Consider the following 15815-nt stretch of genomic DNA (forward strand, 5'->3'; position numbering starts at 1 on the left):
TACTGCTGTGAGCTTGTAGAATAAGTCTGAAGGTGTCAGAAGGGCTACTGTTTGTGAAGAGACATATTTGTTACTTACATATTTCTACATTTATATTTTTTGTTATCGTCATTAGGATAATAAGATCTTTATAAGATGACAACTCAGCAGGATTTTTTTTCTTCATAAGAACATTACCTACTAGGCAAACTACATTTTGTGAATATGTCATTTAAGGATTTATTCACAGACATTCTTAGGAGGCAATCTTCATTCAGTCTTATTGAAATAGCAAGTTCCACGTTTTGTATGCTTTGGGAGCTTGACTGGATTCTAACTCCTGTTGTTGTTTCATTAACTGGTTTGCTTCCATTGGTACGTTACGTCATAGTGGGATTCATCTTGCCATGTTCATTTGTGCACATGATTTGATCATCCCCCGCCTTCCCTTCTCCTCTTCCTGCCTCCCCATCCACCAGTCTCCCTTCTACCATTATTTTAGTTAGTGTGTTGTGATTATGTATGTGCAGAATTTGTTGTGGTATATTGCTTTTTGGATAGCATAATTTGATACATTTCATTTAACTCTTGCTTTTATACTAGGAATCCATATGCTTTGATATGTTTTTGTCATCCTTGAATAAGTCTTTATTCAGATCATTTAGTCAGATTTTAATTTTTTTTTTACCAAAGTGAAAAGTTAGCTTTCTGCCTTTTACCAAATGAAACAAGCTCAAATTAGTTCCAGTGTTTAATGTGAATTTAATAGGATTTACAATACTATAAGACATATTCTTGGAGTTTGGGTGACCTGTGACTGACTCATCTTTTTAGAAAAAAGCCAATTAATATGGATTAGTTGCTTCCCCAAATACCATTTTGCTTTCTGTTTATGAGCTAAATGTTTACCTCACAGGGTATAATTTATAAGTTCATTCTTTGCTTCCACTGTACGTATGATCATACCTTTGTAAATTATCTAGCCACTTGTAATATGACACTATCTTTTTTTTGTAACTAACTTTAATTGCCCACATACACAGAGCCACATATTGAACCAAAAACTATCCTTTTGGGGTAGAATCAATTTTTTTACTTTTTATTTTTTTCATTTTTACAATTTTAAAGAGGCTTAGATTTATATTTAGCATTTAGGCTAAATTACTCAGAAGTGGCCATAGTATCTGTATTTATAATTAGGCATCACTTAATACTTAATTTTGAAAAAAACAAGATGAACTACTAAAATCTGTAACCAGTGAAACTGCTTGTAACAACATCTCTGTGAGTGTTATTTTTCAACTTCTTTCTTTCCCTAACACTTCTCAAGTATGGCCAGGTCAGAGAAAACATAATTAAGAATACACTTTGTTATTTAATATAATATCCATTATATTATACTCTTTTTACCATTATTTATTCAGTAATTTAACCTATTCACATTGTTAGAGCTGAAAGTTGACATTGGAGGCCATTTATTATCTTCTCATCCAGTGTAGAATTCATTCTACAGTGACCCTGACAAATAATTTTTAAAAACATTATTTTGTGAGTGAACAAAATTAAATTCAGCAATGCTGTTTATTTTCTGTAGTAAGCCATTTCAGCAGTTAGAATTAGTGCTTTAATAGTGTTTTCTTCCCCTGGTGATATCTAGACTAAAAATATATATCCAAAGAGGTCATTTAGCCACCTAATGAGTGCCACAAATAATTATAGCCACAAGAACTCATGGGAAGCAAAAGTCTGGTTGTTTATCTAAATTTGGGCAACATTTAGATTGATATTTAAAGAAGAATTTAGGAAATTTAGATTCTTCCAGTGTTTCTCATTGTCATTAGTGATTGATACTCCAGAGTCTTATTTAATATATATTGAATTGCTTTTTATTGGCTATTATATAAAATAATTCTGAAAGATATTTTTAATGTGTCCTCTGACACAGAAAGATTCTAAAAATTTTTGACCGAGCATGGAGGCTCACACCTGTAATCCCAGTGGCTCAGGAGACTAAGGCAAAAGGATTGTGAGTACAAAGCCAGCCTCAGCAACTTATCGAGGCCCTAAGCAACTCAATGAGACCCCCTCTGTAAATAAAATATTATAAAAGGCTGGGGATGTGGCTCAGTGGTTAAGTGCCTCTAGGTTCAATCCCTAGTACCAAAAAAAAATTTTTTTTTAATTTATAAAAAGGTTCTAAAAATTCTTTTTTCATGAGATATAAGTATTGCTACTGAGTACCAAGAAATTGAATTCATGTAATAATAGTTGAATACTTGTTTTCAATAGGAGTATGATGAGGAATGGGCTAAGAAAATTCAGAGTGAGAAGTTTCGCTGGCATAACTCTCAGTGGCTGGAGATGGTGGAGAGCCGTCAGATGGACGAGAGTGAACAGTACTTGTATGGTGATGATCGAATTGAGCCATACATCCATGATGGAGACATTCTGGAAAGACCTGACCTTTTCTACAGCTCAGGTGGGATGATAGCCAAAGTGAACCCTTGGTCTGAATGCCGTGAATACAGATTTTGGTCTGCCCATCTCACACATTCCCAAGTTTATAAGCGCTTCTTTGAGTACATAATTGGTCTTCTGCTGATAATTTTAGGTCTAACATGTATATACACCAAACAAACTTAATAATTCATCATTTTTTCCTACTTAGTCTTTAATGTGATCTCCATTTAAAAAGAGTAGGCAGCCAGGAAAATTAATTGCTCTTAGAAGTTTATTACTTTCTAGAATGTTTCACTTAAACTGACATTGTCAAGATTTCTAACTTCTGTTTTAAAATGTAACATTCATTTTCCTCTATCCTGTGTTTATTAAATGTATAACTTACTAATTTGTTTTGTTTTCCTATGTATTTAATCTTAACAGTTTAATTTTGCTGTAGTTTCAAAAAAACTAAACTATTTGGTGAGTATTGGAAAGACTTTTAGATACTTTATAGCAATGGTTTCTTCCAAACTCTACTGGAGTTTTCACGGTAAAATTTAATACTTTCATGAACCTTACATAGATGATGACTTGTTGATTATGTCATACTGCCTTTTTCCACGGTTGAGTCTGGAACAAAGATGGGTAATTTTTTTTCATATTGTGGCTTTCAGTATTTTGCACTGTTGTCAATATTAATATTACTCCACTGAGGTCTTTAATTGAGAAGAGGAAGGAAAAGGTTTCTAATGAGGAAATAAAAAGCATTAGAGCTAGGCGTATATAGTTCAGTGGTAGAGTGCTTGCCTAGCATGTGTGAGACCCTGGGTTCGGACACTAACAAACACTGGAAAAAAAAAAAAAAGCATTAAAGTTATATCTGAGGGCTGGGGATATAGCTCAGTTGTAGAGTGCTTCCCTTGCATGCACAAAACCTTGGGTTTAATCCCCAGCACCACAAAAAAAAAAAGTTATTATATCTGAATTTATGACTTACCCTTTATTTTACTGTGTTTTTGCCATAAATTTATTAAGTGCACTCAATATAAATTTTATAAATGCTTAACATGTATTATAAAAACTATTTGTGTGTGATCAATGAATGGTTGATTGTATAAATTACCATCACATGTAATCACTAAAAGTTAACATCATATCTAATCACTAATACTATTCACATATTCATCCATATGTTTTCATAATTGAGTTGTGCAAATTTCCTGTAGATAATGTATACTATCTTTATATTTGATGTAGATACATGAATCCTGGAAAATTTATGCTTAGCCATATTTCACCACATAATTGTTGCCACCACATGAACATATTCATGAGTCCTAATCTTGCACCAAAGACAGTTTAGTAATAAATTATTTTTAAGTAATACTGGAACAATTTTTTTTAAAAAGCTTCACATAATGATCACACCCTACATTTTTGCAAAAAGTATTGTCATAAAATCTCCAACTATTATGCAGTGACATATGGGTACTTGGAAAATTGAATAAATTTCTTCCTAACTGAACTTTACAGTAGTTTTGAAATGCTGCTTTGTGTTTCAAACCAGATGGAATAAATCATTAATTTCAACCAACCAGAATTTCTTAGTTCAGTAATGGCAAGCAGCTGTTCCCTACATATTCTGTATTCATAAAGTAAAATATATGAGATAAGAATTTTTTTGTTTATAAGAATCAGAATATTCTTAGAATCAATTTTCTGGCTTTGAAATTTGATGGGTACCTGACAGTGTGAATCAATTACCATTTTCCAAAGTTGAATGAAACTATTAACCACTTCACTGTTCAAATTTGTTGTTTAAATAAAATTAAAATTTCAGAACAGATTTTTAAAAATTATATCACATTCTAAAATTAATTCATTTAAATTAATCTCTTAAAATGAAAATTATTGATATTTTTCTACTTTATAAAGAAAATGTGTAATTTATAATTTTGTGAAAAAACTGAATTATATATATTTTTATATATCAAAATTTAGAAAAAGCAGTAACTGATGGGAAAAATAAGTAAATTTAAATACTTTTGAGGGATGAAACAATATCATTAGATATCCTGAAGTTTTTTTTTTTTAATACCTGTAACCTGATGATATGGTAGGCATTTGACAGAAATTTCATACTTTTAAAATGTAGAGATACAGTTCTTGTAGCAATCTATCTGTGATTTTTCAGTTCATGAATCATTCTCCTTGAGTCCAGAGACTAAATGAATGTGTCTAGCATTTCTTGATGTTTCTCATGGAAATCTAGATAACATCAGTTCCTTTCCATCTGTTGTGTGCCATGGTATCTCAGAAACATCAGATAAATTTGTAGTGCTGCATATACTTTTGAATGCTTGAGCCATTTTATTAAACCCCAAGTCTCTGTGAAAATTCAGACTCTGTGAAAAGCAACTCTAGTCTATTATTCCCTGGATTTATCTTTTATTTCAAAATAAGATGGCATATACTCTTCCTAGTCATTTGTATTGCCCTCTGTGTTTTCAAGCTGTTAAATATCAGCCAAAATATATCTAATATTTCCTTTGCCTTTTTTTCTTTAAAAAGAAATCTTAGCCAAGCATGTTAGCTTATACCTGTAATTTCATCAACTCAGGAGTCTGAGGCAGGAGAATCCACAAGTTCAAGCCCAACCTCAGCAACTTAGTGAGACCCTGTCTCAAAATAAAAAGTAAAAAGGGTTGGGGATGTATCCCAGTCGGAAATCACCCCTGTGTTCAATCCCCAGTACCAAAAAGAAAAAAAATCTTAGCGTTAAGAACCTAGCATCTCCTTTAGTTATAGTATTTTTTCCTAAAAAGTCTAAAATTATAGTCATTGATTAATTTCCTTTGTTATGAAAATAAAGCTGTTTGGTACTTTTTTAACCATAGAGGAAGTGTATGATAACTTATATAGCTGTATTGCTACTACACATTTCTAAATGACTTTGGAGCTTCTTTTTTTATTCTTCATCAATTATGAAGAATCTTATTCTTAGCATGTAAATATATTCCTGGAATATGAAGCTTAAGACAGTTTGTTTCTGTCTCAAGATCATTATAAAAACCATAGTCTTTATTTACCTGTGTTTCTATGACATATCAGGTATAGCCAAATAAGTGAAGATTTATTGTTGTAGTTATTTCTACTTCTCATTTTCTACATTATCAACGTCTTTCTCCTACACAGGCACAATTTCATTTTTAGCTAGTTTACCAAAAGCCCAATATTACATTTTCATTTGATTTTGAGAAAAAAATAAGTTTATTTCAGTAACAATATATAAGAAGATACTGAGTTTTTAAATTTTTTACTTGTATTCACAATGTCTATAACCAGTTTTTTAACTGGCTTTCAGAATTCAGAAGTCAATGGATGTGCTTTGATTCTGTCACTGTTCCAGCATGTTATTCATTTTGTTCATAGCTGTCCTATTTATCATCATCACTTGAAAACTCGAGAAAGGTGTGTCCCTCAGCAATGTGTTCTATAGCTAGGCGATTCGTGTGATTTGATCACCAAGTGTATGTGTATATCTTGGAGTGCTTTGGTGCACAGCATCTGTTTTCCTTTTGTTCTCTGGCCATTTAAATGTTATATAAAATTCTTTGATTCCTTTTTGCTATCATTGAAACAAAACAGAACTTTAAAAGGACACTACTAGGTTTATCAGGGGTTGATAATCAAGAAGATAGAATTTTTTAGTGTTTCCCTAAAAGAAATAATTTTGGTTGCAAAATGCTAAGAATTAAATATTTCCAAAGAAGTTGAGGTATATGAGATGAGACTTTAGTGCCGCTTTTACACCTTGTTTTAGAGAAGAAAAAGTACCCGTTGTCAGAGCTGCCTTGAAGGACACCATTAAAGCTACAGTTTATTTAAGCTGCAGTGTACTGGTATTATTGAAAATAAACTTCATATAAGATCAGGCTTATTATAGTATTAATCCAGTTGTTTTCTGTGTTTATGAAAATCTAGCTACACCTTCACCTCAAGCATTTTCAGTTTGAACTGTTTTGATCATGTCCCAGTTTGTAGTTCTCTGTACGCCATTTATCCTTTTGTTATTCTGTTTCCTTTAAAGATGATGGGAAATCTGAATCAAGATATGATTTTGAGAATTTGATCAGTTTTTAAACTTAATTTGTTCCTGATCTGGCTCACTTCAGTAGTTTGTATTTCATAAATATAATATGATGTACATATCTTTTCACTTGATTATATTTATTTCTTAAAATACTGTATTTCTGAGTGTTAAAAGCTTCTGTTGGCATAAAGAACATCTTTGCATTCATTTTCAAAGTGTGGAATACCTTTTATTACACATTTGTATTGTACACACCCTTTGATCCTCTAAAATTAGCAGGTTTATTAAAACTTGATCCTCAATTATTTAGTTTTAACAATTATTTTGCTATTTTTATCTTAAACTTGTTAATTTTAGCTACATTTTCACAAAATCTTAGATACATATGAAATGGATTTTTAAAAATCATTTTTAACAGTCTGAGATGTCTTGGCATTTCCAATGATTTCATTTTTTTTTTTTTTTTTTTTGGGTAGTTTTTCAGTGTTATCAGGTCTTTTGACTTAGAGAATCTTTAAGTGGACATAAAAACTGAGCTAAACATTACTGACACATTTAGTGGAAGCTCAAGTGTTTTATATCTAGTAAAGTAATAAAATCAATACAAAAGGTATCTGTTAATAATTCAATTAAATAATAATCAAGGTCATTAACATATGGTGTGTCACAAATGGATATGTATACCAAATGATGAGTAGTAAGGGAGTCTGATGGAAATGCAGATTACCTTATTCATTTACCAGTTCTGTTACTTGATCTGTACTTCCTCTAATACTCTTTTCCCTCAGATTTTGTCATTTAAATACTACCTGTATTTCAAGACTCCAGTCATTTACAACTCAACCCCACCTCTCCCCAGGTAGGGTTTTTCTAAAATCCTATAAAACATAGTCCCCCCACAGTTTCTGTTGCCTCTGCTATTTATTTCATATGTCTACTCTTGTATATTATTTATTAATAAATTATATTATATTTTTAAAACAAAGGTTATATATCATAATTTTTTTATCTCCCACAGGCTCTATCACAATGTTATTATGCATGTGCTAGGAATAAAATAACCAGCTGGTGACCGAGTAATCTGCCTACTGTGTGCCAGCCTCACCAGTGGTGCAGTGGGCGTGACCTGACCAACATTTTAGCTAGACTCTCCAGCCCTCAGACTTTCAGGAGAGGGAGCTTCCGAAGTTCTCACAGCCACTGAAGAATCTGCTCCATGCATGTGGCGGTCCTGAAGCCAGCACACCCATCTTTTTTTCTTCAAATGTTTTTATTCATGATTATATAAAAATAGCTTTTCTAGATTCCTAGGTTGGAGCAGTTGAAAAAGTAATGCAACTTCAAAATCTGCCCACAGAAAAAGAGAATAACAAAGTCTTAGATTTAAGAAAGGAAGCACTTTTAAGCAAATAAAAGAAGAGCTTGGCTTGGGATGTAGTTCAGTGGCAAAGTGTGTGCCTTGCATTCACAAAGCCCTGGGTTCGACCCGCAGTTCCAAAAAAATTAAATTAAATTAAGTTAAACTAAACTTTGAAAAGAGCTTTAAAAACTTAGTAATGTAGAGGCCATTTTTAGCAGAGTGAGTCAAATATATCTGGTAACCTTAGGGCACTATTGTGTTAATAAATTATATTTATAATAACAATCAAGTCACCAAGAAGTATTTAAGTTTTATACAGTATACCCTTAAGAACACATGGTGTATAAACTATATTTATGAAAATTTCTAGTAAATTTTTGTGCATTTTAACATTTGTCATTTAAATTGTCAAGCATCACTTGTTTAAAAATTCACTTATTTAATGTGTCTAACTCCCTAGTCATGCTACACAATTGACACTGTCTTGGTGTAAAAAGTAAAATGTACTCAAGTATTGCTCTGTTACAGACACCATGCTGTTCAGTGCTTTTGCCTATTCATGCTGTTTCCTTAGCATTGACTGTCCTTACTGTCCCTCCACCCCTAGCCTTACCTCCTTACCTCTTCCTGTCTTTTCCACAAAACTGTAAGCTGTTGAAGGCAGAGACTGTCTCATCCATCCCTGTCTGTTATTACCTAGCACATGGTTGATGCTCAATAAATGTTGAGTTATTGTACAGAACTGTTGTGAACAAACTCTTGAGTGTGTGTGGTCTGTGAACAGCATAACATGCTAACATGCTAATATTTTTCTTTCAGATTAAATATGCAGATTATTTTCTTAATGTGTTGCTTGACAGGGTAATTTCCTTTTTATTCCCTACAAATACATTTCACAAATACCATTTTTCTTCTCTCTAGATGGATTAATTGCCTCCGAAGGAGCCATAAGTCCAGATTTCTTCAACGATTATCATCTTCAGAACGGAGACGTAGTTGGGCAGCATTCATTTCCTGGCAGGTAAACAGTCTTCCAAGAAAAATCTGATGTATGGTGTTTCCTTTGAAAACCCAGAATTTTTTTCACTCCTCATTTCTCTTTTTAATTAAGAGGGGGTAAATCTTCAAACTTTTCAAGAACATGTTTGATTTTAAAGTAATTTGTGAATTCACATTTTTTGTGTGTAGAAAAATGGAGATCACAGATTTGAAAAAAGTATGCTTCACCATTTTGGAAAATATGAAGCAGACAGTACTTTTGCCAAGTTAGTGAATATAGACTGTTTCTTGAGCACTTCCCAAAACCAATAAAATGAGAAGACAAGATATGTATTTTAACAACTATTCATATATTACTGTACTTAAAAGTTGATGCTTTGATTAAATCGAAGACTTCCCTGTCATAGATGGAATTCAAGTAAAATATTTAAGAAAAAAATACCTGACAAGCCAGTGTTCTACAGTTATTATAAAGTTCTGCATCGCAGATATCCAACTTTATTACTAATGACATGTAGATTTTTTTAAAATCTTGCTTAAAAAATGTAAGCAATGTTTTCCTCTTTATACTATGCCTAGAGGGCACAGTATTTTAATTCAGACTGACTGTTGAAATTTCATATTAAGCTACTTTAGTGAATAGTTAAAATCTTATTTTCCCTTAAACCTATTTATATTTCATTTCAATTATGAATTTAATTTCTGCTTCTAAAATGTATTTTACATTAGCATAAAATGTTTACTATTTTGAGAGGTGCATTATGTATTTTTTAAATGAACAAATAAGTGTGACCAACAACTTTAAGTAGTCATAATTCAATTCAATTTAATTCAATTATAATAATTGTTGCAACCATTATTGATCATCTGTTATGGAGAATCTGTTTTACTAAAATTAATTTTTTTTTTTAGCCTCACAGCAACATTTTAAAGCAGAATTATATCTATTGTACAGATAAAGAAGTCAAGGCTATAAATATTTTAATTTAAGTAATCAACTCACACAGGTAGTATTGTAGAGCAGAAATTTGAACTTGGGGTTTATAAGCCACCAAAAGCTTATGTTCTTTACAGCATAACATGATCCTAATTCAGAGGAAACAAAACATACAATAGTGACTTTTAAAACTTTTTGACCACAATCCACATTAAAAGAAAGAACTGTTCAGCATTGAGAGATGGGGGTGTATGTAGCTCAGTGTAGAGCACTTGCCTAGCATGCTTAAGGCCCTGAGTTCAATTCCCAGCACTGCAAAAATAAAAATTAAAGAAAAAAAACAGGGAAAAGAAGAAGTACCTTTCATATTGCAGCCTCAAGCACATATACATATTTGTTTATATATATGTATCTACCTCTATACATGTGTGTAAAACAAAAATTTCTTAAAATGATACTTATTCTTCTTGTAATTCACAATGATAAATTAACCAAAATCTTTTAAAATGATATTCACTCTTACTACCTATAATGTACAATAGCATGTTGTTTTATTTTATTTCATTTGTTAAATGGAGATTCCCATCACTAAGTCAATTTCATAGCTCATTGATTATCTTGACCCAGAGTTTAAAAGCATGGTAAAGAAACAAAGGAGTATTACATGAAGTGCATAGTTCATTGTTCTACTATGGACTGTCGATAAATAGTAGCACTTTAGAAACAGTTTCTCCAGTACACTGGGTTGTCAGGGTAAGAAATTCCTTGCCTCAGGAAATAAAAGCTAACCATGGTTAAATAACAGAAAGCATATGGCTTTTGATTACTTAATTATTGAAAAAGAAGCTCTGTTTAATCATTATAAATGCTCTGTCATGTGACACTTGACTGTATAAATGTCTTCTGAAACATAATTGAAAAAGGAAGAAATGATTTGGGTTTATGATCCAACATTTATCTTAAATAATTTTTCTTATGGCATTTATATGATTAATTATTCTGCCTTTATAATTATTATTCTTTTCATTTATATCTTACTATGAGCAAGACAGTATCCTGCAGATACTTCCAACCTAAAGAAAGCAAACTGCTATTGATTATACATTACTTATTTGAAGAAGACCTGCTTTCATTTTTTACATATTGTGTGACTTTAAAGAAACTAAACATTTTCATTAAAATTGGATATGCAAAATGACAACTTTATGAACCCAACTCAGCAAAATCTCTCATTTCTGGTTTTCAAAAATGGTCCTTTTATTTAAAAAATGTTTTTAGAGGTATAATGAGTTGCTAAGTTATATAATTAGGTCCCAAGATTTCAGGATTTTATTGCTCAGTTCATAATGTTTTTAAATGACTGGGAAAATCCTATTAGAACCTTCAGTTCCTTTTCATGGGTCAAAATATTTAAGTAGCTTCTTTTACTTCATAAAAGACACATCATAGTAATGTTGACCTAAAGGATTAGTTAGTAAAAATAACTATAGACTTCTTCAAGTCAAAAGAGTCATAAAACTATTTATTATTATCATTTTGATTTGAAAATTATTTGTTCTTTAAAAGCAAACTTCTTCTAAGAAAGTTGTGTTCCATCTCTTGTATTTTATAATCCTTCAAACCTTGTATCACATAACTATCACTTTTTTATTTCCAGAAAAAATAATTTACAGTGGATCTTAGGTCTGGTATTATTTTAATTTTGCAAAGGTTCATGTATTTTACATTGCTATGTAATTATTCACATATTTCATATGACAATTTTGCTACTTAATGTCCCAGATGTGAAATTTTAGAAACTACCTTTCAGTTTCCAATATCCGATAGGTAAATTTAAAAATAATTAGATTAAATAACACTGACTTAAAACTTGGAAGTCATTCATTTTAACTGATTTTCAATAGGACTGTTTTTCAAGAAATGTTAAGCAGAAATTGTTAAATTCCTATTCCTCATCATCACTGTGAAGGTGAGACATGATGAAGAATTTAAGCTACCTATAAAAGAATAATGTCTTAATTGGGATCTTAAATATTGAAAACACTGGTTCTCTAAATATATATAAAAAGAGGAAATGCTATTTACTGAGAGCTTTTTTTTCTCCCTAAATCAGAAAAATGGTTCATATGACTTATAAATTCTTTCCCTGCTTCTTTATCATATGGCTTTGATAAATAAGCACAGTCAAGTTATCTGGAAAAAGAATAATAAAAGATTAATGTACGAAACGTGAATTTTTATCATTACCAGTGTCTTTAATGGTATGACTGACAGTGGTATCTGGTGAAACCTGGAACAGAATGTGATACTGCCAGGGGCTTGCTCCGCGGCCAGCTCTCATGGTTTTCAGTCTTTGCTGGTTTTTGAACATTTCAATTTGAGCAGATTCACATAAAGTACATGATCTCAGGTTCCTGCAAGGTAAAGAATAAATTGCTAATTGGTATGTCACGAGGCCTTTTTTGTTTTTTAATTGTTCAATGATTTTTTTCCCTAAATTGACAAAATTATAATAATAAGACAAATGTGTTAAAATCTGAGAAACCAATTGGTGTTTTTCTTAAAATCCAAGTCAAGGGTCCTTCTTAGTCTGCTTGCCTGCATTTTTGTAATATATCAAGGCAGTTTAATTGGAAACAGTGAAAACTGTTAAACTCATTTATCTCATTCTGCAAGAGAGACTGGATGTTTGATAAAATAGATAGTGGCAGTTGACAGCGAATCCTGGGTTTTAGACATGTATCACTATTGGTTTGAACCTCTTGGCGCCAGGATTTCCCGACATTTAGAGTTAATGCAAAATGCATTAGGGCTCCAAGGCCTTAGCTATGGAGTTGCCAATCCCAGGGTGTCAAATGTAAATCTTCCCCTCCCCAAATCTGAACTGGTGTTAGAAAGTAAAGTGGAACTTGCTATTGAAGCTAATTAAAAATAATAGCACCAAGACTAGCTTTTTTTCCTGTTATATACCATGTATCCATACCATATTTTTGGACCGTTTTTTTATTATAACTCTTACTTTTCAAGACTAACTAGAACCTCATGTTAAGAGTATTTTTAAACTGCTTCCAGCTTTTACAAATCAGTTTTTGTTGCAGTAAAAATGGTCCATTTTCCTTTTATAGGAATCCAATTTTCATAAACTGGAAAAAAAATCAGAGACTGCTTAGGTTTCCTTGGGGCTTTGAAAAATATTTTTCAGAGAGCCAGGCGTTCTTTGTGGTTGGCAGAGTGATGTCATTTACTGACCATTTCACTGAGGTCAAGATGAAGTGGATATGAGCATTTTCTGAGCCATCTGATTTTTACACTTCCATTTTCTCTATGTGTTAGAGCTTCTTTTTATTCTTTCTTAGAATAATTCAGCGTTAACATTTTGTACATTAAGTTTATTATATATTAATACATAGGTACCTTTCATTCTCATCTCTCACTTTTTCAAATATTAAATCACAGTTGAAATGTTAGTTGTACTTTTAAAAATCATACCAAATAGAAGTAACGCATTACTGCTTTAAAATGTAAAACATACACTTGTATCTAAATTCTTCAGTGTATGATTTTTTCCTAAGACATTCTACATGTAAAAATTAGACTTTTTTTTTAACTGTAAGGCCACCTTAATTATACCCAGTACATAGTTTTCTCCTTTTTTTTTTACTTGAGAAAAATACTTTCAAATTCCATATTTTCTGCCTAAAAGATGTTATATAGCATTTATAGAACTTATGTTAATTGACAGAGCTACATATTATGAGTTTGCCTTAAAGTAGTTATTCAAAAATGCAGTCAAATTGTTGTCCATGTTACAACCCTCATTTGGCCAAGCTTTGCTTCTTCCTTACTGAAAAATCTTTTTTATAAAATTGTTATTCACATAACGATGTTTTGATAGCCTAAAATTGGATATGGCACTGCCACATCTATAATTCTGGTAATTCAAAGTAGATGGTAGGGTTAAGAATATTTGGTCATTCCATTTATTTTCATTTGCTTATATTGAAAGATGATAACCGAGCTCTTGGTTTATTCTTAGGGTGTAAGCCTGTCTTGATTTTAAGAAAGTTTGTTATTAAATAGTATCTAATATTAAAAAACTAAAACTTATTGAATGCCTTATATATGCAGGATGTTGTTACACATCTTATTTACTCTATGCTTTTGACAGGTGCATTTGATAGGTCCCTAATATTTGTTCTTAGCTGAATCTAGGTTGGGAAGAGTCTGCAAGAGTTGCTTCTTAGGTTAATAGAATTTGATCGAACCATGATTAAAACACAAATAGTAGAACTTCTTTATAACAACAGCAGGACTGGGTAATAAGACAGTATCCTATTTAAAAAAACTGCACTGTTTCAGTTGTATGATTCAATCTGAAAGTACCCAGAACTATGCAAATTTGTATAATAAATATCATTACTCAAATGACATATTTTAATATATGTAAACATCTCTTTTAAGCCTAGTAATAAATCCTGTCTGCACCTAGGAAATAAATACCTATAGAATAAGTACCTATAGAAATAAAATAAGTTATTTCCACCTTCATCAGTATTAGTGAAGTAAAAATGTGTGGAAATTTTTTCTTAAAATAGATAAAACAATTCCAATAAATAATGCCATATGACATAGAAAATTATACCTAAAGTAATGAAGTTACCATTTTACTTCTAAACCTGGGGATGATAAAAAAAGGAGAACACGAGCAGCAATAGCTGTGTAACAACACATTTCTGATGAGAATGTCAAACCAAGGCAAGCAAACGTTTTTATAGCAGGAGACACTTGCTTCAACACCATCCTTACTTGAAATCTCATTTTTCTTTCTGAATACTCCCATAACAATTCTCCCAGTAACTTTTTTAAGAAAATGGAATGCCTTTCAAAGAATAAAATGTTTATCTTTTTTAAAAATCTAAATCTGTGTATACAAAGACTTTTATGTCCTCATATATTGCATTTGATCATCAATAAGCTTGTGAGGTAGTTACTGCAGAGTAGTGTTTTTGTTATTTTAACAATGTGGAAATTAAGACTCAGGTTTTCAAGGGACTACCCTCGAATGAGGTAGCTAATGAAGAGTGAAGACTGGTAGGAGCCAGTACTCTGTTACACCATTACACCTCCAGATGGCAAGCAGATATAGCAGCCTCTCAGTGAACGGAGCTGTAGAAAGTTTAGATTAACTCTTATTAAAATTCAGAGTAAGAGATGTAGCCTCTGTTGTGCAACACCACAAATTGTGTACCTATTCTGTGTTAATGCATTTGGCACGGTTTACTGCAAATTGGTACTTCAGATTTTTCTTGGCAACAGACTGCTAAGACTTCGTTAACACATTGAGCAATTAGCTCACTACCTTTAAATTCTCTTAAGTAGTTCACTAAATTCTCTACAGATTAAATTCAGTTGTATAAAAAATAGTGAAATGAATAAAATTATTTTAGTTGTAAAGTGTAGATTCATGCAAATCATTTATTTGGCTAATTAACCAGTGTACATTTTTGCCTACATGATGCTATGTTTTTATTCTTGTTACAAATGAATCCTCATGGACTTATTATACATCGGTATTGTCTGTCTTATTTGTTTAGAATTTTTATAAAGATGACTAATTTCTGGCATTGAGAAAGCAAGGAAATTTAGTTCCACTACTTGGACACTAATGATTTGTATTTCCCAGGGAGAATTGAATTAGGTTTTATTAGTAAATTGGGCCTATAACATTTAAAGCCAGATTTTATTAGATTATCACACATCGGCATTAGCAAACTGTAAACTTTACTGAAATATAGAAATAGGAGCCAAAAGTCAAGGCATAGAATTTTGTAAGCTTGGGAAGATGTTTTACCCTAGAGAAATTATAGTCCTGAGCTGAAAAACTATTTTCAGTTATTTACTTGCCATTAGAGATTTAGAAGCAAAAGAAGTTGGTGACAGAACTGCCCTCATCAATTTAGTGTTAATTTCCTATCTGGTAATGTGAGCAGAGTTTTCTTAGGTAT

General features: G+C 31.6%; 1 protein-coding gene across 1 annotated transcript in view; it reads left to right on the plus strand.

The window, feature by feature from the left end:
- The window catches only part of KIFAP3 (kinesin associated protein 3), a 126022-nt gene that overhangs the window by 90658 nt on the left and 19549 nt on the right, over positions 1-15815 (plus strand). The window contains exons 18-19 of the mRNA XM_079108090.1: positions 2269-2458; positions 8796-8895. Of these exons, the coding sequence (XP_078964216.1) occupies positions 2269-2458; positions 8796-8895 (290 nt within the window). The remainder of the gene's footprint in view (positions 1-2268; positions 2459-8795; positions 8896-15815) is intronic.

Source organism: Sciurus vulgaris (assembly GCF_902686455.1).
Source record: "Sciurus vulgaris genome assembly, chromosome: 12".
In the NCBI taxonomy this organism is placed as follows: Eukaryota; Metazoa; Chordata; class Mammalia; order Rodentia; family Sciuridae; genus Sciurus; species Sciurus vulgaris.